General features: G+C 30.3%; 2 protein-coding genes across 6 annotated transcripts; both read left to right on the top strand.

The window, feature by feature from the left end:
• Window positions 1-11,207: 11,207 nt before the first annotated feature.
• On the top strand, window positions 11,208-12,920 carry LOC120281635 (protein TIFY 10a-like). The gene is made up of 5 exons (XM_039288323.1): window positions 11,208-11,544; window positions 11,632-11,776; window positions 11,881-12,131; window positions 12,268-12,325; window positions 12,501-12,920. The coding sequence occupies exons 1-5, from the start codon at window positions 11,370-11,372 to the stop codon at window positions 12,604-12,606; spliced, it is 735 nt and encodes a 244-aa protein (XP_039144257.1). The 5' UTR covers window positions 11,208-11,369; the 3' UTR covers window positions 12,607-12,920.
• Window positions 12,921-16,334: 3,414 nt separating this feature from the next.
• Window positions 16,335-21,482, top strand: LOC120282066 (oligouridylate-binding protein 1B-like). Of its 5 annotated transcripts, XM_039288795.1 has the most exons (13): window positions 16,335-16,383; window positions 16,473-16,658; window positions 17,647-17,708; window positions 18,017-18,119; window positions 18,605-18,681; window positions 18,779-18,840; window positions 18,972-19,059; window positions 19,279-19,354; window positions 19,481-19,511; window positions 19,770-19,889; window positions 20,302-20,387; window positions 20,537-20,710; window positions 20,963-21,482. In XM_039288795.1, the coding sequence occupies exons 3-13, from the start codon at window positions 17,656-17,658 to the stop codon at window positions 21,242-21,244; spliced, it is 1,152 nt and encodes a 383-aa protein (XP_039144729.1). In that variant the 5' UTR covers window positions 16,335-16,383; window positions 16,473-16,658; window positions 17,647-17,655; the 3' UTR covers window positions 21,245-21,482. The 5 variants fall into 5 exon arrangements, with proteins under 5 accessions (XP_039144729.1, XP_039144732.1, XP_039144731.1 ...); XM_039288798.1 differs by lacking the exon at window positions 16,335-16,383 and having other exon boundaries at window positions 16,390-16,658; window positions 17,651-17,708; window positions 20,305-20,387; XM_039288797.1 differs by lacking the exon at window positions 16,335-16,383 and having other exon boundaries at window positions 16,390-16,658; window positions 17,651-17,708.
• The last annotated feature ends 11 nt before the right edge of the window (window positions 21,483-21,493 follow it).

Below are 21,493 nucleotides of genomic sequence, written 5' to 3'. Positions count from 1 at the left end.
ACACTATAGAAGATGCATACGATATTCCAAATAAAACTGAACTAATTAATTCCATCCAGACAAGTACAATTTTTAGTAAATTTGATTGTAAGTCAGGATTTTGGCAAGTTAAAATGGATCCTTCTAGTATAGAATGGATTGGATTCACTTGTCCTTTAGGTCATTTTGAATGGCTCGTGATGCCATTTGGATTAAAAAATGCACCTAGTATATTCCAAAGGAAAATGGATGATATATTTGGAAAATATAAAAATTTTGTGTGTGTTTATATAGACGATATTCTGGTACATAGTAAAACTAAACAAGAACATATAAGTCATTTGAAGCTAGTTCTCAGTGAATTTTTAAAACATGGAATCATCATAAGTGGTAAAAAAGCCCAGTTTTTTAGAAAAAATATTGAATTCCTAAGAGTAGAAATAGGAAATGGTAAGATTAAGTTACAACCACATATAGCCAAGAAAATATTAGATACACCACTTATTAGAGATGTTAAAACACTGCAACAGTTTTTAGGACTAGTAAATTATGCTAGACCTTTTATTAAAAACTTAAGTAAACTCATAGGACCCCTGTACAGTAAAAGTTCTTTAACAGGAGTTAAAATATTTAATATAGAAGATGATAAACAAATAAATAAGATCAAGGAATTAGTACAAACACTGCTAGATCTTAGGTTACCATTAGATTCAGACTATATGATTGTAGAATCGGATGGTTGTGAGTTAGGATGGGGTGCAGTATTAAAGGCAAAATCCCATAAATATAGTCCAAAAAATGAAGAATTAATTTGTAGATATAATAGTGGTAAATACAAAGAAAAAGGACCAACTCATAGTATAGATCAAGAGGTATTAGCAGTTTGTTATGCATTAGATAGTTTTAGGTTATTTCTCATAAATAAAAAAGAAATTCTAGTAAGAACAGATTGTGAAGCTATAGTAAAATTTTTTGAGAATAAAAATAGCAAAAGAATTAGCCAGAGAAGATGGCTGGCTTTTAAAGATAGAATTTTAAATGAAAATTATAAAATTATTTTTGAACATATAAAAGGAAAAGATAATGATCTTGCAGACAGACTTTCCCGACTAATGTTTCTTCAACAAATATCTGAAAAGCCTCCTTAAAAATTCTTTGTAAGTATAAAACCTTTACTTGTCCATACGCTTAGTAAAGGTGGGGATTACAGAGCCAGTAAGTTCCTCCGTACCTTTACTAATGTGGGAGTAAAGCTACATTACCAAACCTTAGCTAGTTCATACGCTTAGCTATAACGGGGATTATAAAACCAATAAGTTCCTCTGAGTTATATGCTAATGTGATAGCTAAGCTTACTTTCCTAACATTTTTAATTTTTAGATTTCTAATCATTACTTTACTTTTACAGGAAATGGAGTCTTCTCTCAGTAAAAACAACACCTTTCTGCTCTCAAAGCAACAATTTCCTAAACATCCCTATACAGGTCTTAATAATTATCTTTTAGATTCCCCATTTTCTTTCCGTATTCCTCCTCACTTGTCACTAGATCCTCAAGAAAGAAATTATATTGATAATATTTGGGCGAATAACCGTAATCCACATTTTCCAAAAATCCTTACAGCCTTTAGTGATTACCTCCACAATAAAAATCTTAGAATCCAGTTAAATGAACCCTCCCTTACACCCTAAATCTCTAGATGCTTTCCTAGAACTCCAGCAAACAAACAAAATCCTTTCTGGTGAAGTACTAGATCTTAAGCAACAACTAGAACAGGTAAAGACTAAGTACGAACAAGAGAAAAATGAGAAAACATTACTCAAAGAAGAATGGGAACAAGAGATGAAAAAGAAAGTCCAAGTTTTTGAAAAGTTTCCTCCACAACTTTCTCCTCTCCAAAAAGAGATTATGAGAATAGTTTATCAAGAAAAGCATCAACAATTGATCCAGATGGTACAACTCTTAGAAACAATGGCGACTTCTCCTTTACAAATTGATGGGCTTAATTTCTACATGCTAAAATTCAGAGGACAACATCATTCAGGAATCCAAGCCTGCATATGCCAAGAAGGGTTTTCTATAATCCAAGCTACTATTAGTCTTGTTGAATGGAACGGAACTCTCACTGACTTCACTATTCAACAACTTTTTGAGCTCGGATTATTGAAAAAACTTATTATCACCAAAGAAGAACAAATGAAGATTTTACCCCTATTTCCTGAAAGGCTTAAGAAAATTATATCCTCTATGATGAATTATTACCCAAGACATTTTGTTGTGTTAGAAATTTTCAGTATTCCTCCTTCATACTGAGGATATCCAGTCTACACTCAACACTATATCCGAATTGACATGGTCCGCCATGGAAGTCCTACTACTTATCAATGGAACCACCATTCTTTCTTATCAAATCATATTGAACTCCCCACAGAAGAACGCCTCAGAAGATGGAGAGCTTATGCTCTTGGAACAGTAGACAAAAAACACAAGACTAATTTTCTTATTGGAGAACAACATAATTTAAAAATATTTTCTTCAATAAATTCTAGATACTACCGTTCTCCTATGATTGGGACTCTGGTTACTTCCCCAGAACTCACTGATCATCTGAAGACATCAAATGCTAATTGGTTTGAAACTACTTATGGGGATGATAAAATCTTTGTCAGCATGTTAGATGAAAACATATTCAACTTTTCAGTAGGAGTGTATGAAGCGGCTCAAGATGTTTCAACGGCCCTTGAAGACATTGTTGATGAAGTTGGTGAAGCAAATCTTATGAACGCCATGGAAGGATAACTATCTAGACTAGTAGTCTGCTACAGACCTCTATAATTGCTCCCTTTCTAGGCTAAATAAAATAGGGATTGCTTGCTTCCTAAGTAAAGAAAAAGTATAGTTTAAAATAGGCTATGATGCCTATTACTTATACTTTTTTCCTACTTTCCTATATTACCCCCTATTGTGATAAGAATGAAGGGGTACTTTGGTATTTGTAAAGGTTCTGCTTGCCTATATAAGCAGCCCTTCTCTATGTAACAAGGTGTGCTAAGTCTTGAATGAAAGTTTGATTTCAAAAACATCTTCCTTTGCAAAATTCTCTTCCAAGTTTCCTTCTCCAAGTTAGTTCTTCTCTTAGTAGAAGTTCTTAGTAATAGACATTATCTTTAGATTTATTTTTCTGTCTTAATTATAGCTTAAACCCCTTCCCGAAAGGGAAAGGGAGGTTCTGTCAAAATAATCCTTGTATGGTCTGGGTCAGATATGGGTTTCCTCTAACCATTCAGATATTATGGTGAAGATACATACTCCGTCGCAGTGAAGAGCAAATATGCCCTGTACCCTGTCATGCTCATTATAAGGTATGAAATCTTTATTATATATATCTTTTTGGCTAAAGGACCGGCGAAGAAGTACCCGTTGAAGGCAAGGAAGCCGTGTGAAGGGGAAAAGTAGCGTGAGGTATGATGCCAAAGAGATATATAATAATTGATTATAAATATTTCTTAAGAAAAAGGCAGGGAGAAAGGCGATGCTTGGTAACATGAGGTGTATTTATCGGAGGAAGGAATGATCGAGTGAAAACGATATGGAAGATAAGGATTATATTGATAAGAGTCCTCATGAGTACTGAGTACGGAAATTTTTTATTATGATATCTCAAATCAGTGATTTACTTTATATGGTAGTTATAATTCTTTTAAATTTAGTTTTTTTAGTTACAGCTTCTATTATAGTTAATATAGTAAGATATTTAGCTATTATTATTATATGCTCCCTTGGGTTACTCTACGGAAACAACCCATGGAACTAGTAGACATAATAATAGATTTAAATACTTCAAATTTGAATTTAGCTTCTATTATATCTTATATAGTAAGCTATGTAGTTATTACTCTTATGTTCCCTTGGGTTTCGCCACGGTAATAATCCATGGAACTAGTAAGAATATTAGTAGCTCTTATCTCTTTTTTAAGATTACTCACTATTATTTCAGTAAATTGCTATCTATGGTTTTTAATGGCTTTAGTAGAATTATATAATTACATTAGAGATATTTATCTTATTAAGTATGCTCAATATATTCTAGAAACTGATTTTTATTCTAGTACAAACTTACAAGGTCAATTAGATTTATTATATCAAATCCTTAGAGAAATTAGAGATAAATATGAAGATTATGGACCGTACACTAGTACGGAACCACTAAATTATAGTTTAGAATGATCCTAGGCTCCCCATCTATGGTATTTCATTGACGTTAGGTCGGTAGAACTGGTTTTCTAGTAAATATTATAAGTATTTTAGGTAAGAAATTCAATGTTAAAAATTTAATGTTAATAGATCAACTCATCGATAAATGGCTTGTCAATTATATTATTATTATTATTATTATTATTATTATTATTATTATTATGTAGAATGGAATTTTATTAATCTCTTCATTTTTTTTATATGTCGTGATTAACCGAATTTCATATACTTAAAAATTTAATTATTTTACAAAATTTTATAAAAAAATTAACTATATTTTTAAAATTATCACTAATTTATATATTCACATTTCTCTTTAATATTAAATTTTAAAAAAAAGAATTAAATAGAATGTTAAAGATAATTTAAAAAAATAATAATAAATACTTTTAGATATTAAAAAATAACATATAAAACAACATGAATTTGTGATAAGTAGTTATTTTGATTTTTAGAATTTAGTGATTGGGTTTTTGCTTGTGATTTGTAAATGAGCAATTAAACACCTTTCATTTTGGATTATCTTAACATATTGGAGAATAATAGTATGAATTATTTCGTCTTTCCGAGAGAGAATAAAGATAAAGTTATTTTCACATGTTTTAATGCACAACCTCGTTATTTTTGTCTAGAAACATCTTCCTTTAATTCTCACCATTGTTTTCTCTTAAAAAGGCCTTAATGTTCCCCTCTTTTTTTCATAGTCTTTATTAAATAAATAAATTATTATTATTATCATGATAAGATGCATTTACTACTTTCAACAACCATTGTCTAATCTCATAAATATTCCAGTTTAAAACTTCTCTAGCAAAAACATGTGCATCATTTGTTAAAAAATGAATAAAATAAAAAGGGGTCAAGTCGCATATAATATATTGATAAAAGAATGGAAAGTGGCCAACAATAAAGTACACAATAAAAGCAAAAGATAAAACAAATTAAAAGAAACTTAGTTAATTGATCATGTATTGGCTCATAAATCATGTTATCGGCCATGTTCACAGCACCCATATGATCGGTCATTAAAAAATTATTATTATTTAAATAACTCTGATTATTGAATTTAAAATATTTATATTTTTTTAATATTTTATTTAAATCAATGCTTAGCTTAATTTAAATTGACCAAAAATGAGTTTTTACTATTTACACGGTAAGCTCAATATTATTTAATATATATATATATTCTTTATATTGATAAAATATTTAATATTAAAGAAATTTGGTGCAATTTCACAATAACTAAATTACTAAAACCTTATGTCACGTTGTTATTTTATTTGATTATTATTATTATTATTTATTTTGTGGATAAAAGCGTTAGGTCACTCTTGACTAGGGTTGTTTGTACGGGTTTTCTAGGTTTTTTTTCTAAGTAAAACAATTTAATTTATTTTAAAAGAGGCCGGAGAAAAAAAAAGACAAAGCAAAAGCATTTTTCAAAGTCTAAAGTATACCGTTGTATATTAGTCAAAAAGTAAATAAATTTTATTAATTTGTTTCCTTACAAAAATCTTCAAAATAAGATGTTTCTTTTATTGATCTTTAATAAAAAATAAAATATATATATATATATATTTTTGTATATTCAAGTTTTATAGAAGTGTAGACATTCAATTCAAATATTTAACACATTAAAGATAATTTTTTTCCCATAAAAACACATTTTAATGAGTCTTTTCCCACACATTTGAGTCACATGTATATACGTATATATATATATATATAGTTTTTAAATACAGTATTATTTTATAATGACGAGTTGGTTTAAGTAATAGGTTGGATTTTCTTAAAATAGATGGTTTAAATTTGAATTTTTTGTATATAAAAAACACATGTTAAAAGAAAAGTACAAATAAACAATATAAGTTTACGTAAAGTTCTTATTTCAAAATAGTCCTCGAGATCAAAACTTAAGCAAGATGAAGACAAGTTACTATTAAGTTTGTGAGTGCACTCCACATTTATATTAATTACGGATTAAAATTTTAAATGAGGGTATTTATCATATAGTATAGAAAAAATTAATATAAATTGAAATAAAATTAACAGATAATAACAAGACAGGAGGAAACATCAGTTCCAACCCTTATAAAAAATAAATATAATTAATATATTATCGAAAAATATATATTTAATTTTTAGTTTATTGAAAAAAATAAAAATAAAAAATAAAAAGAAGGGGGATGCATATGGTGAAATGAATCAAAAAAATAATGTTGCATAGTGGGGGGAACAAAGAGTCGGCTGCTTTTTGGACAGTGGAAGTCAGCATCAACGTCAATTATATCATCATCAACTTGCCACGAATTTCAATGCATTCATACATTTCCCGCCCTTAAAAGTCCAACGCGCTTATTTATTATTATTATTATTATTATTATTATTCAACAACTCCCTCCATCTCGTCCTTCTTCCGCGCTTTTTCTTTCTTTCTTTCGTTTTTTTACATTTCAAACCCTACCAAATTTTAATTTCAGCCATACCCCTATATTTGTCAAAAATCATAATATTCCTTCCGTTCTGTTTTTATTTACTTCATTTTAGAATTTTTTTTTCTATGTATTAATTTTAAAAATCTATTAAATATTTAACCATCGAATAGTCTGATGGTATGACACCAAAATATAAAAATTGAGATAATGGGTACAAATTTCTCTCCTAGTAGTACTGTTTTCTATATTATTCATACACTATATATCCAGAATCTAATTCTACTCTATTATTCAAATATATATATATATATAATATTGAATATTTTTTTAAACCTTTTTTTTAAGTTTTAATACACTCATACATTTTCTACAATTGTTTAGAAAACTGAAACAGAGTAAAAGAATAAAATATATAATTAATAAAATATTGATGGGTTTAAATGAGGATAATTTTAAAATATTAATATAATTTTAATAAATTTAAAATAACAACTAATTTTAACCTATTTTTTAAATAGATATGAATTGATTAAGACGGACAAATAAATAAAATTTAATAGAGTATTTATTTCTTATAACCACTGTGTATTTATATGAAAAAAAAATTGTGGAACAGGACATTTATAAAAATAAAATAAAACAAATAATTGTTTGTTCTATAAATAAATCTACGTAAATTGTAGACACTATAATTGCTATCCAAACAAGAGCCACTAGACTTAAAATCCAACTTGTACAAATTATATTATCCACCTTGCTATAAAACAATAAATACAAAACAAGTACGTAGGTTTGTTTTTTTCCAAAACATATATATATATATATATTGGAGCTTTTTTATAAGAATTAACGGTCTTTGGATCAATTGGTATTAAAACCCTTGCGTAGAGCGTTCATTTCGTGGAGGACTCGGGATATCACTACAAGAAGATGTTGAATCAGAAACCGTAATTTAGCAACGGACTTGTTTTGTTACTAATTACTAACTGATTAGTAACGAATTAGCAGTCCGTTTCAATTTTACAAATGGAATTTACATCCGTTTCAACTTTTGAAACATAAATGTCATCCGTTGGTAATCCATTTCTATTTTAACAATGGCCGATAACTCCGTTTGTAAATTACCAAGACATGTTATCCCTTTGCAAGTTAGTTATGGATATTTATTTGTTTGTAGAATGCAATTTTTTTGTAGTGGATTGAATCTCATATCCTACGTAAGATAGGAGCACGTGGGTTGGCATTAAGCCTTGCTCCTTATATGTGTATGTCTCTGGATTTTGGTGCTTGTCGTTTTCTAAAAAAAGAAAAAAAAAACAATGAAGATGAGAAGTGTGAAAGCTTGGAATTTTTAATTATTATATGAACTTAATAATATTATTTATAGTATTTTTTTTAAAAAAACCACTATTGAAAATAAAGTTCCAAATTCTCATGATGATTAAATTGTAAATAATTGCTCATTTGATGACTATCTTTTTCGCTGTGATTGTAAATAATTTTTATTTGAACTGTAATAATTGCTCATATGCATAATTTTTCCGTAATTAAAAATGCATTATACCCATATAACGATACTTATTCATGCATTTAGAATAATATATTAATACACACAATAAAAGACCCACAACACTAGAAGACTGATCCAATTGGGTAAAATTATCATATATACTAAAAAACTGATCCAATTGGGTAAAATTATCATATGAGGATGTAAAATTAAATGAGACTTATAATATTTCTTTTGATCAGATCCGATATTTTTGTCAAGTAAGATATGTTTTCAATCAACAGTGTTTCACTCAGAGATGACACTTTACTTATGTTTTGTCAATGGTCAAAACTCTCTGTTGGTGAGCCCCAAACCTACTCTCAACGAAAACATAATTAATGATGCACATAATGGGGGACTCATAATTCTAAAAAAATCGCCGAAATATAGTGAGGTTATCATCCATATAAATATACATTGACTCGTTCTCATTTGATTCAACGTAGGACTAAACCGAGCTTACAAAATATATATATATATATATATATATATGTAAACACTAGTTTCATTATAGTTGCACATGACCCCAATCATGTCATTACCACACCATTATCCCGGTAGATGAACGGTTTTACTATTTACTCTTATATATATAATCTAGGGTTCAATTTTGAGGAGTTTAGGGTGCATGTTGAGATAATTTGTCTATGCTGTCAAAAATATATATATATATATATATCATTGCGCTGAGGTTGAGTATATATACGTAAATATAGTATGTTAAACAGGAAATAAAGGCATTTATTGAATATTTTAATCATAATTTTGATTCTTATTTTTAAAATAAATTTATTTATTTAAAATATCTTTATTTAAGTTTTAACTAATGGCAATAGTTTTAATAAATTAAAAAAATAACTACATGCAATTATGAGAGTTATAAGGAAAACATATATACAAGATGGCAAACATACAAGGAAACCTCTCATTATCTCATCAATATGTTTCCAATAATTTTGTACTTCATGAATCTTCAATAAAACCTCCACATCATCAAAGACAAATGAACAGTACTGAGGTCAAGAAATTTGCTGGCCACTTTGGCTTTTTTAATGGATGATTCACCTCATCGATTGTTTCTTGAGTGTCATATATATTTTTTAATTATATTTTTGTGTTTTTTATTGGGATCTAGCTAGATTCATCGCTAGTGAACACGTTCAGTTTTATTCATCATCTATATATGTGATTTATATAATTATATCAATTATTTTATTTGTGTGAACTAATTTTTAATTATTTAACAAAGTTGTGGTTTATTTAATTTATAATGTATATTTATATTAAGGTTATTATTATTATTATTAAATTTTAATAGTATCTCAACTTACATGTGCTTTTACCTTGTATAAATTGTGATTTGAACTTGTTTTCTTGGTATGAAGACAAATATCATCTAGTACCAATAAACTAAGAGATTGTTGGCAAAACAAATAATTATTTATTTTATTAAATAAATCTATTTAAATTGTAGACAGAATATATTGTATGCAAATAAAAGCTTAGCAAGTACATAGTTTTTAAATAATAATAATAATTTTTATAGACGGTGTTGTAAGAAAAACAATGAAGATGAGACGTGTAGGAAACTATATATAGTGTGTTAAATAGGGAATATAGAATATTTATTGAACATTTTAATCATAAATTTGATTCTTATTATTTATAATAAAATTATTTATTTATAATATCTCTATTTAAGTGTTTAACTAACGCCAAGAGTTTTTAATAAATAAAAAAAAAATCTATATGCAATTATGAGAGTTATATAGAAAACATATAAACAAAGGAAGCATACAAACTTACAAAGAAACCTCTCTTTATCTCATCAATATACTTCTAATAATTTTGTACTTCATGAATCTTCTATAAAACCTTCTCATCCTCAAAAACAAATTAACAGTATTGAGGTCTAGAGATTTGCTAGTCACTATGGCATTTTTAATGGATGATTCATTCTTGTCAATTAGTTCTTGAGTATTTTTTTTATTTATGTTTTGATATTTTTAATTGAGCTATAGATACATCGCTAATGAACACGGAGTCTTACTCCCAATTTCTTTATCAGATGTATATATGATATATATATAGTTAAATTAATTATTTTTTTTATTTGTACTAATTTTCAATTATTTAATAAACCTGTGTTTATCTACTCTATAAACAAAAAAATTAAGATTATTATTATTACATTTCAATAGTATTGTGTATTTTTAAATTGGGAAAATAATGCAAAACTACTTATTATTTTTTGAACAATCTCAATGAAACTCTCAATTTAAAAATAACAACATTCAATATCTAACATTTTTTACATTAAATAACTTCATATCACTAAACAGTCTAAAGATTAATCATATACTTTTATTTTGGTTTTTCAGCAACTTCCGAGGGTATTAAAGAGAAGCCAGAAGCTTTTATGTCGATTGTTCAACGTAGCTTGGAGTTTTCAGGCACGCATGTGGAGGAGATTACGAGGGTGCCATCTTCCGAGAAATACGTTGACCAAGACACAAGATAATGAATCTTTTAATATGATCTGGTGGAGATTTCTCGATCTTCTTTTTGTATTTTACAGTTTTTGATCCATAGTTAGTGGGGTTATCTCTGTGTTGTTTGTCTTGGTGGTGATTTTATGTTTTCAGTTTCATCATTAAAAACTAAACAGTCTAAACTTCATAATAAATAAATAAATAAATAAATATATAATAATATATATCCGCACATGGTAGTGGAGGCTGTTTACAAGATAGGCATGAACCTAACATTAGTCCTTTTTGTTTACTTTTCTCATAATATTTTATTCATTTTCAATAAATAAATAATTAATAAAGTAAAGAAAAAAGAAGAATAATAATAAAAAGAAGAAGAAGAAGTCCTCCTCCTCTTTCCAATTAAATCACGTGTTTTAAATCCCCAACACGACATCATCACGGACCTGTCTTTATAAACACGTTACATTACAAAGTCACTCAGAAATCCCCCCAAATTAATAACAATAAATAAATAAATAAAATAAAAATAATTATTATAATACAAAAGAGAAGACGGGGAAGCAACGCAAAGCACAACCAATCCAATCCAATCCAATCCAATCCAATTCACTCATCCTCTTCTTCTTCTTCTTCGCCGGTGAGATTACCTTTCATGTCGACATCCCCGTCCGATGAGGTTTCCAAGAAGCCGGAGAAACCCGCTTCCACCTTCACCCTCACCTGCAACCTCTTGAGCCAGTTCCTCAAAGATCGAAAGCCTTCATCCTCCTTCCCCGATCTCTCCCTCGGGATCTCCGCCCCAAATCCCCTCGATCTCCATCATCGTGGTCTCTATTACCATCCCTTTTCCTTCTCTTTTTATTTTTAATTGTTTATATTGTCTAATTTTTTTTTTTTTTTGGGGATTTATTTAGTTAAGACGATGAATTTGCTGCCCGGCGTTGAAGTCGCCGGAGGGGATGCGGGAAACGAGAATCACAAGGGAAACGCGATGGATTTGAACTTATTTCCCCAGCGCGCCGGCTTCGCGCCGGCTCCGGCTCTGGCGGAAGGTTCTAGGTTTGTTTTCTCCTTATTCCCAAAATGCCCTTTGTTGATATATATTTCGAAGAGGTCCTTTGAGTTTTGAGTATTTATGTGAAGTTTTTTAAATTATTTTTAAGGGAATTAGAGAAACCTCAGTTGACTATATTTTATGGCGGGAAAGTTATCGTCTTTGACAACTTTCCGGCGAGCAAAGCCATGGATTTACTGAATCTTGCTGGCAAAACGAGCACGCCTGCTGAGGCTCCGGTGATCGCCGGTGAGCCAATTAAAAGCGTCTCTCCTTCAAACAGTACACTTCCGTCGACGCCCGTTGCTCCTCCGGCTGCCGCCGTTCGGCCGCCTTGTTTGAATCAAGCCAGTGGCACCGGTAAAAGTGTAAAACTCTTTTTTTTTTTGTGTGTGCTTTTGAATTAAGAAGAAGAATAGGGGTTTTTGTGTAAATGTTTATACATTTGTCAGAATGGTCCCTGAGTTTTGTGTTATTTACTGTGTGTTTACAACAGAGATGCCGATTGCAAGGAGAGCTTCACTCCATCGTTTTCTTGAGAAGAGAAAGGACCGGTACGTAATTCTCCACAAATTCTATTTAGTTTCACGAAAGTTTTTAACATTTTTTCACGTCATTTAATAATTAATAAAAATATATAAATATTTCAAGTCATGTGTATATATATGTGCAAAATTTTAAATTTATTTTTTATTAATGAAATAAATTGCTAATGGTTATGAATAACAGGGTTAATGCAAAGGCGCCATATGAAGTGAACGGCGGCGGCCGGCCGGCGGCGAAGCCGGAGGAGAGCAAGCAGTGGCTAGGGTTGGGCCCACACGCTTCAAAATAAATGCTTTTTTAGATTATAGAGTTGTGGTATTTACTAGCTTTATCTTTTTTATGGAGAACTATTGCTACTACTTAGAAGATCATCAGCTTATCTTTGCTAATTTGGTCCTTGAAATTATATTTGTATGTCAATTAGGTCCTTTACTGTTTTTTTTTGTGGCCCTTTTTTCAGTGAGGTGGTGAGATGATGATCTCTTTTTCACTCACTCTCCTCCCTGTTTGTATCTCAATTAATACATACATAGTGTATATGGGAATTGATGATCTTTAAATCCTTTTAAAGGATTAATTATATAAATATTTGTTGTTGATCACTATTACTTTTTAAATACTTGATTTGGAGCCCTTGATGTTTGTATAATTAATTTTACTAATTTATTTATTTTTATAAAAGTGATGCCCTTTGTTAGTCAAAGGTGGTGGCAACTACTCCTGCAAGTTGAGTGGATTTTGTATATTGTGAGTTGAGAAATTCAAATTTGAAACTTTTTGTACCAAGTATTATTGGACCATATTTAGTTTTAAATGTCAATAAAAATTAGTATTATATATAAAAAGGTTAGCCATGTTTGTTAGATTAATGAATCAAAATACTTTATATAAGGAGTCTTCATGTACTAGTACTTCCACCTTCTAATTAATGCTAAATTTTAATTTATACTAAACAGGACTTTTGTCCTTTTAATTTGCATGGATGTTCACGTGATTCACAAGACTATTTTCATTGTTGACAAATAGCATTGCATAACCACGGTTGGTGGGATGAATAATAATAATAATAATAATAATAATAATAATAATAATAATATTCAAATGGCACAGGAATTCCTGCACCAGTATTGTATGGCCCTTAAGTAATGGAATGCCCACTTATTGGAGAATTTTTGGCCTACTTGATGTTGATATCCACCAATGACTTTTATGCTCAAGGGGGGATGTTGACTATGTCTAATCTTGTAATTGGTTGGACTTGTCAAATCTCCATTTAAAATTTTTAATAAAGCGAGTCCAATTATGTTTATGAAAGTAAAAAATAAAAATAAAATTTATGTTTAGTCAATTCAATTTACCAAACAACTTTTTTACTAATTAGTATCGTGTTATGTACGCTAAGTGTTTGTTTTGAAAATGATCTGTAATAAAATCTCAAAACTTACTTAAAATGAAGATATAAGTTTTATTAAAGTTTACTCTACGGCACTTTTACTTGAGTTTTTTTTTAATGTATGTGCATGTTTTTAATACATGTTTATCATATTTAATAAAAAAATTTAATAAATTTTTATTTAACTTCTTAATAATATAAGTGGGCATAGAGCAAAAGAGTGAAAAGAGAGCTTGGGAGAAGAAGAGACATGTCTTAATTAATTAGACTGTCAATCATGTTCTCTTGCTGAATTGCATGTACTCATGTCATTAGGCCTATGTTTGGTATCTTTCAAAGATGTTGAACATGGTGCATGTTAATGTTACATGTGCATATAAGATAAGCTTAAATTATTTATATATTTATCTAAAAAATAAATTAATTTCCAAAGAGAGGTTGGAGACTCATACATAATCGCTAATAATTCAATGTCTTTTTTATTGTTACGAATACCGTATACAAAGGATGAACTTAATAGTTTCATATCGAACAAGGGAAAAAAATATTATATTTATATGTATGATTTGAATATGAAAATATGAAAACTTTTTTATAAGAAAAAATTGAGAAATATTAAGTAGAACGTGATTGATCAAAGTGGACAATTCTTCACATGCATGAGACTTTGATTTGAACATTTGAGGCACCTATGATTTTTCACATGGAATAAGTTGGACCACTACAATAGATTATATTGTTCAAATGTCATGGCGCTATCATTAGAAAGGAACTTTGCCTTTGCATGTGTTTTATGGAAACTCCTAAGAATATTTGCCTTTGAGAATTTTCTCACCACTTATCTTCTATTGGTCTCAATTTATGTTTAAATTTTGGCCATTTTTCTAATTTTAATTATATATTTTTTGTTTATGAATCTCCTCTTTGTAAGTGTGCCTTAATTGAGTTATGTATTGCAAAATTTTTCTCTTAAAATTTTTTACCCTATTTTAATGTTGATGATGTGTTGTGATCTCAAATTTTTTAACCTTATTCTCAATGTATTAAACCATTTTAAAATCAAAATATTTAATTTAGACAAAGGAGAATTGTTATAAACATCATTATAATGCACCTTTTTCACATTTTCGTTGGTATGTTCATCTACAAGGTTTGGAGTCACTTCATTTTTGTCTTGTTTATAAAACTAAAAAAATAATATTGTTTTTAAATTTTAAAAAAATATATATATAATGTTTAATTCATTAATTTTTAATCATGCTAATATCAATTGAATAAGACATTGAATTATAACTTCATGAGAAAATTGCACATGTGCTGAAGTAGTAATTCCACACTTGTGTATACTCTGACACGTGGTTTATCATTTTTTTTTATTTTAAAATAAAAAATGATTGCACATCCTGTAAAAGTTGATGATTGTTAACATAAGCAAAAGTTGAGAATTATTAATATACAGTCACAAAATTCACATTTGTTTATATCCCATTAGAAAATTCTTTTATTAGAGTTAAAAATCAGCTTTCAAGTTTTATGAATATGTATAATATATCATATTTTTCTCCCCTATTTCTTAGGATTTTTGAAAAAAAGGTAGATGATAATTTACATATATATATAATTATTTATTTATTTTTAGTTGATTTTTTGGCATATATAAACAAATAAAAATGATTTGTGTGGTATATAAGTAAATATCGGTTTTATAAACTATAAAAAATATATTTTGCAAGGAGATACAAACCCAAAAAACTAAACTACACACACTATTGAAAAGCCCAATTGAAAATGGGGCTTGTTCTTGAAAAGGCCCATACTTGATAGCCAAGCCCACCATGCTTCTCAGTTCTCATGAATGATAAAATTTTAGGGTTTTTCCTATATCTTTCTTTATCTGATTTACATTCATTCTAAACTCCATTATTAAATGATAGCAAGCATTTATGTATATATATTTATCCAATAATTAGTTTCTTAGTATTTCATGCACACATGATTCTTTTTCATTACTTTAATGAAAAATATAGAGAAACCAATTTATTATAGAAGAGATTTGAACTCGAGTTGTCAGAACGGAAGGTGTTAATTATACTTAAAAAAATTATTTAATTATAAAATTGATTTATTTTCATAATTAGACGCCCACCACATGCCAATTATTATGAGAATGGTGAAATTTGACATGATATTTATCCAATGATTGGTCAATTGAAAAATTTAAAATATAAGCAAGAAAACTTATTTAATATATATTTTTTATATCGTGATTTTTAAGTGAAATTTGCAATAAATATAAATTATATTATTAATTTCTCCTAAATAAATCTCAAGAATCCCAAAAAAATGATTATTTTTCATTTAAATTAATTTAAAAAATTAAAAAAACACGTAAATCAAAACAAATAACATTAACATTAAAAAATACAAAATATAAATTTTAAATAAAAAGGATGATATTTTTTAATCATATATACATAAATAAAGTAATAATTTCTAATTAAAAATTACGTGAATAATATAAACCCTTTAATCATCCACCGTACAAAATCAATAATCTAATCCATTGGTTGCCAATCTCGAGGCAACAAATATTTATATTATATATATATAATCCTTGATTTTTTGCCGTTTTCTCGTTTCCATTTTGCATTTCCTCATTCTCGACTTTTTGAGGTTTTTCTTTTCTTTTTTTTTTTCTTTTTTTTTCTTTTTCCTTTTTTTTCCTCTTCTTTTTTCATTTTTTTCCTTGATCCAAACCCTAGACCTCGACTCCGATCTCCCGTCCCCATCGCCGGGAAGTGGTTCGAAGGTTCGTCAAGGAATGCAGCAGCAGCAACAGCAGAGGCTGAAGCAGCAGCAGCAGGCGTTGATGCAGCAAGCGCTGCTTCAGCAACAGCAGCAGATCTCGCTCTATCAGCACACCGCTCTTCTCGCCGCTCATCCCTCAGGTTCATTCTTTGATCCAGTTCTCCGTCTGGGATTTCGTTGTCGAGTGGATTAGGGTTTCCAGTGTAGTTGCCATTCGATTGGGATTGAAGTTCTTAATCAGCCAATTTAGGAATTTTTTTTTTCCTTAAATTGATGATTTTTTTGTGGTTTGGTTGGGCTTGATTTCACTTTTTTTATTTTAATTTTAATTCTGATGGTGTTTTCAGTTTTTTCTTTTAAATCATGTTATATATCGCGTTTTTTGAGTTTGGATAAGGTTTTCTGATGGTTTTCATGTGTGGTATTGAGGGGTGTTCTATTCTACCTGGAGTTTGGATAACGTCTTCAATTGGTTTTGAAGTTATGCTTTTGCTTTGAAGTGGCCGCTTTTGGATTGGTATTGAGGTTTTCTTTCTTGCTATTTGATTGTTTTTTTTTTAAAAGAAAAATTTAAGCTAGGTCCTTGAGGTTGTGTGCAACTTTTTATTGCAACATTTGGTATTGTTAATTTTGTTGCATTTAATTTGTTTTAAGGGGATATCATTGAGCATATTACAGTTTTGTGTTCAAAGTTGAGCTTTTTAAATTTTGTTATTTGATTTAATTTGCATGTTTTGTAGTTATTACATGATATTGTAAATTATAACATATTGAATCTATTTTTCTCGTATGAAGCTTGCCTCGGTATATGGGTTGCTTGAGTTTTGATCGCATATTGTCTTATAGTAGTATATTTTCTGGAAGCTTGGCAGTTGCATAGATATTTGCTTTTGCTAATTTGTTTGATTTGGTTCATCGTTAGTATCAGTGTCATAGTAGATATTTTTTCGCTATTAGTTGAATGTATAGTCTAATGACAGTAATCAGAAATTGACTTATGCCTTTATTTCTTTGCATTTACATTTATTTCTGCTATTTTGCAATGGAGAAGCACTTCTAGGATTTAAAAATCTATTTCAGGGTGTTCTAATATCAGTTCTCATTTTTACTTTCAATTTTTGTGTGCAGATAGAGCCAATGCCAAGTGGAAATGTGCCTCCTGGCTTTGATACCAGTACATGCCGTAGTGTGTGAGTCATAGTTGGACTTCCTCATCTCATTGTAGTTTTTTCAATTTTTTGTATCCTCTGATGCTTTACATGGCTATGTAGCACTGTTCTTGTTTACTTTGAGTGAATTCAATTTTCTCTTACTATATTTGTGCCCCTCTAATTTCATATGTTTTTTTCTTTCCCCTGAAAGTAAAGGTTGGTTGTATGTTTTTATGATATGCATTTTTAACTCACATGATTGATACTAGTATTCATTCTGTCTTATGGGGATCGTTATGGTGATGCCCGCATTTGTTCACCTCTGAATACTTTATAATGAAATGCAGATATGTAGGAAATATTCATAACAATGTTTCTGAAGCCCTTCTTCAAGAAGTATTCCAGAGTACTGGTGTTGTTGAAGGCTGCAAGCTCATTAGGAAAGAGAAGGTTTGTTTTCATCACGGCCTACCCTTGCCTTAAGTGTTTACGTGCTCAATTTTTGTTATTATTGTTGTAGATTTTTATTGCTACCTTGTAGTTAGTGATTCTTTCAGTGTGATATTTTTGGTGTCCACCTCAAATTATTGCAATATTCTTAATTTTGTTATTCTAATTGTTATTTGTTTGAAGTTAATAACTCAATATGCTAATTTGTGTTGGTTGATGCTATAAAGAGCATCTCTGCATTGCAATGATGCTTTGGTCAATGAAAGATATAAAGGTGCCTTAACAAAAGTAAAGGTGGAGCACCTGTTTGTTGGGTAATAGTCTCATTATATTACATGTTAATTTATGTGATTTGTTGACTATATGCCAATAATAACATCTCGAGTATATGTGCAACTTTATGATGTATTATATTTTTCTGCTATACTAAAACATCCATATCAACATACTCATAGTGATTTTTCTTTTATGTTTTGTATTTTCAGTCATCATATGGTTTTATTGATTACTTTGATAGAAGATCTGCTGCACTGGCAATTATGACTCTCAATGGGAGGCATTTGTAAGTAAAATGAAGTGCTTTTTTAGTGGGTTTTGGGGTGGGTGTGTTCAGTTTTGCTTTGCATATAGTTCTTTATCTTGTACTATATGAATCACAGGTTTGGCCAACCAATTAAAGTTAATTGGGCATATGCCAGTGGGCAGCGAGAGGATACATCAGGTTAGTGTTGTGTTGTAGTTATACTTTTCTAGTATTAACTTTTTATTGCTTTCAGACCAGGATATTGATGATTTTACCCAAATTAATGGTTATGCTTCTGACTGTCCTGAAATATTTGTTATCATATGCAGGTCATTTTAACGTCTTTGTTGGTGACCTTAGTCCTGAGGTTACAGATGCGGCATTGTTTGCATGCTTCTCTACATACACCAGCTGCTCGTAAGCTTTACCCAGTTTCTCCTTTTTGATAATTGGAATTTTTTCTTCATGTTTTTCGTACTCATATTGATGAGATGTTTTGTTCAATGATTTTACTTTGTGCAATATAAGAGCGAGTTTGGTTGCCCATTCAGACTAAATATTAGCAATGGCTATTCTTATTTTATCTAAAAGTGGAATACATTTATTGTTCTAACTTATGCTTTGTATATGTTGCAGAGATGCAAGGGTTATGTGGGATCAAAAGACTGGTCGTTCTAGAGGATTTGGTTTTGTTTCCTTCAGAAACCAGCAGGTGCATTGATGGATTTTCCAAAAACATTACTTTTGTTCCTCTATTTTTTAATTAATTAATTAATTAATTTTTTTTGGGGTGGTTTTACCTGTTGTTGGCTCTTAATCTTATGCTTTTATTTTTTAGGATGCACAAAATGCCATAAATGAGCAGACAGGTATGTTGCATAACCCACTGAAGTTCTAATTTCTCTATGCATATCCATACCTTTGCATTTGTTTAATGGCTTTTTAATAGCTAAATACTGGTTATAACTTATAACTAGCTGAAATATCAGTTGTTAGACATCCTGTGTAATACCAGCTTATTATTTATGCTTTTAACTTTGGGATACTGACAGGTTGAACACAAAATCATCCATTTTCTTGATGAATTGGTGAGGATAGCTCTTATGCTTCAATTTTGTATCATGCAGGGAAGTGGCTTGGTAGTAGGCAGATTCGTTGTAACTGGGCTACAAAAGGAGCTGGATCAAATGACGATAAACAAAGCTCAGATTCCAAGAGTGTTGTTGAATTAACTAATGGATCAACAGGTAGGTGCCATTTATAAGTGCCTTCACGGTTTCAGCTACTCAGATTCTCTGTTTGTAAATTTGAGCTGATAAATTTAATGTTTGTCATTCAGAAAATTATGTTTTCACAATGTTTTCTCAATATAAACCAGGTATCTAGTAATCCTTGGACAAGATTGTGTTATAATGCTCTACAACTTTAAGGTTCACCCAGACTCAGAACACTTAAGGTTAACTTTTCATGAAGAGTATATGTCTTGAATAATATGAGATGGTTGATGCATATTTTGTTTTTCAATATCTGTGCGTCTTATGGCAATAATTACCTTCTGGTATCTGTGGCGGATGGTTTGGTGCTTAGTTATATATTTGAGCTCCTTTTTTTCTGGACAAAAAGCTAATACTTTTGTAATTAACATGATCTTTATTGCAGAAGATTCCCAAGAGACCACAAATGATGATGCGCCAGAGAATAACCCACAATATACTACTGTTTATGTGGGGAATCTTGCGCCCGAGGCAAGTGATTCTTCTCATCTCTTTTGTTATTATAAAATTGTACTAACTGTGCTTTTATAACGCACACATGCACACGGTGTGAATCACATCTCTTACTGTATTCCTGTATGGTAATACTTGTCTGAGCTTTTTAAACAAAATCTGGACAGGTTAGCCAAACTGACCTTCACCGTTTTTTTCATGCCCTCAACGTTGGCGTTATTGAAGAGGTGCGTGTTCAGCGGGACAAGGGATTTGGTTTTGTAAGATATAGTAGTCATTCAGAAGCTGCTCTAGCCATTCAGACTGGAAATGCTCGGATATTCTGTGGAAAGCCAATCAAGGCAAGTGCTCTAGTTGTTATACAGTCATGATATATATTTGCATTACATCCACATATAACTGGAGTTCTCCTTAACCTAACTTTGAAGTCCTGGGATGGATAACAAAGACAGTAACCAAGTTGAACTTATTTGTTCATTTGGTTCTATATTCCAGAGATCACACTGCACTAACTCCATTTAAGAATAATTTCAGTTGGATGCCATTGCTGCTCTTATTCTTTATTGTTATACTATTTTTTCTTCTTCTTGCAGTGCTCTTGGGGCAGTAAACCAACTCCACCTGGCACGAGCTCGACACCTCTTCCCCCTCCTGCCCCTGCTCCTGCCCCGTTCCCAGGACTTTCTCCGACAGATCTCCTTGCATACGAACGTTCTCTAGCATTAGCCAGGTTAAGTTCTGGCCAGGCACTGCTTCAGGGCCAGCATGCTCACAAGCAACCTGCACTTGGGGTCGGTGCGGGAGCTAGCCAAGTTATATATGATCCCGGCTTTCCAAATGTTGCTGCAGCCCAGCAGCAACTCATGTACTACTAGAAATCTAGTTATATCGCCGATTGCCAGACTGGTCATCTGAGTTACTCGCCCCTCCTTTTCTTCGTCATCTCTATTATATACATGTAGTTTGCTATTGCTGTACCCTTTGCATGTTTCCCTTTTTCTTATTGAATGTATCCATGTATTCAAATTAGTATTAAGTGTTTGCAGAGATGATGGATGATGACTTTTATTTGGGGGAGCTTTCTTATTTATTTCTTGCTCATATATTATTTTCCTTTTCATGTC

Source organism: Dioscorea cayenensis, chromosome 18, assembly GCF_009730915.1.
Source record: "Dioscorea cayenensis subsp. rotundata cultivar TDr96_F1 chromosome 18, TDr96_F1_v2_PseudoChromosome.rev07_lg8_w22 25.fasta, whole genome shotgun sequence".
NCBI lineage: Eukaryota > Viridiplantae > Streptophyta > Magnoliopsida > Dioscoreales > Dioscoreaceae > Dioscorea > Dioscorea cayenensis.
The sequence above is the reverse complement of the archived record's forward strand: the minus strand, read 5'-3'. Positions and strand labels throughout refer to the sequence as shown.

Coding starts and splice junctions, on each gene's coding strand:
- LOC120281635 (XM_039288323.1), top strand. CDS start 11,370: ATGTCGACATCCCCGTCCGATGAGGTTTCCAAGAAGCCGGAGAAACCC. Junction 11,777..11,880: donor GCTCTGGCGGAAGGTTCTAG/GTTTGTTTTCTC, acceptor ATTATTTTTAAG/GGAATTAGAGAAACCTCAGT. Junction 12,132..12,267: donor GAATCAAGCCAGTGGCACCG/GTAAAAGTGTAA, acceptor TGTTTACAACAG/AGATGCCGATTGCAAGGAGA.
- LOC120282066 (XM_039288797.1), top strand. CDS start 16,532: ATGCAGCAGCAGCAACAGCAGAGGCTGAAGCAGCAGCAGCAGGCGTTG. Junction 16,659..17,650: donor TCTCGCCGCTCATCCCTCAG/GTTCATTCTTTG, acceptor GTGTGCAGATAG/AGCCAATGCCAAGTGGAAAT. Junction 19,355..19,480: donor TTTCCTTCAGAAACCAGCAG/GTGCATTGATGG, acceptor TTTATTTTTTAG/GATGCACAAAATGCCATAAA.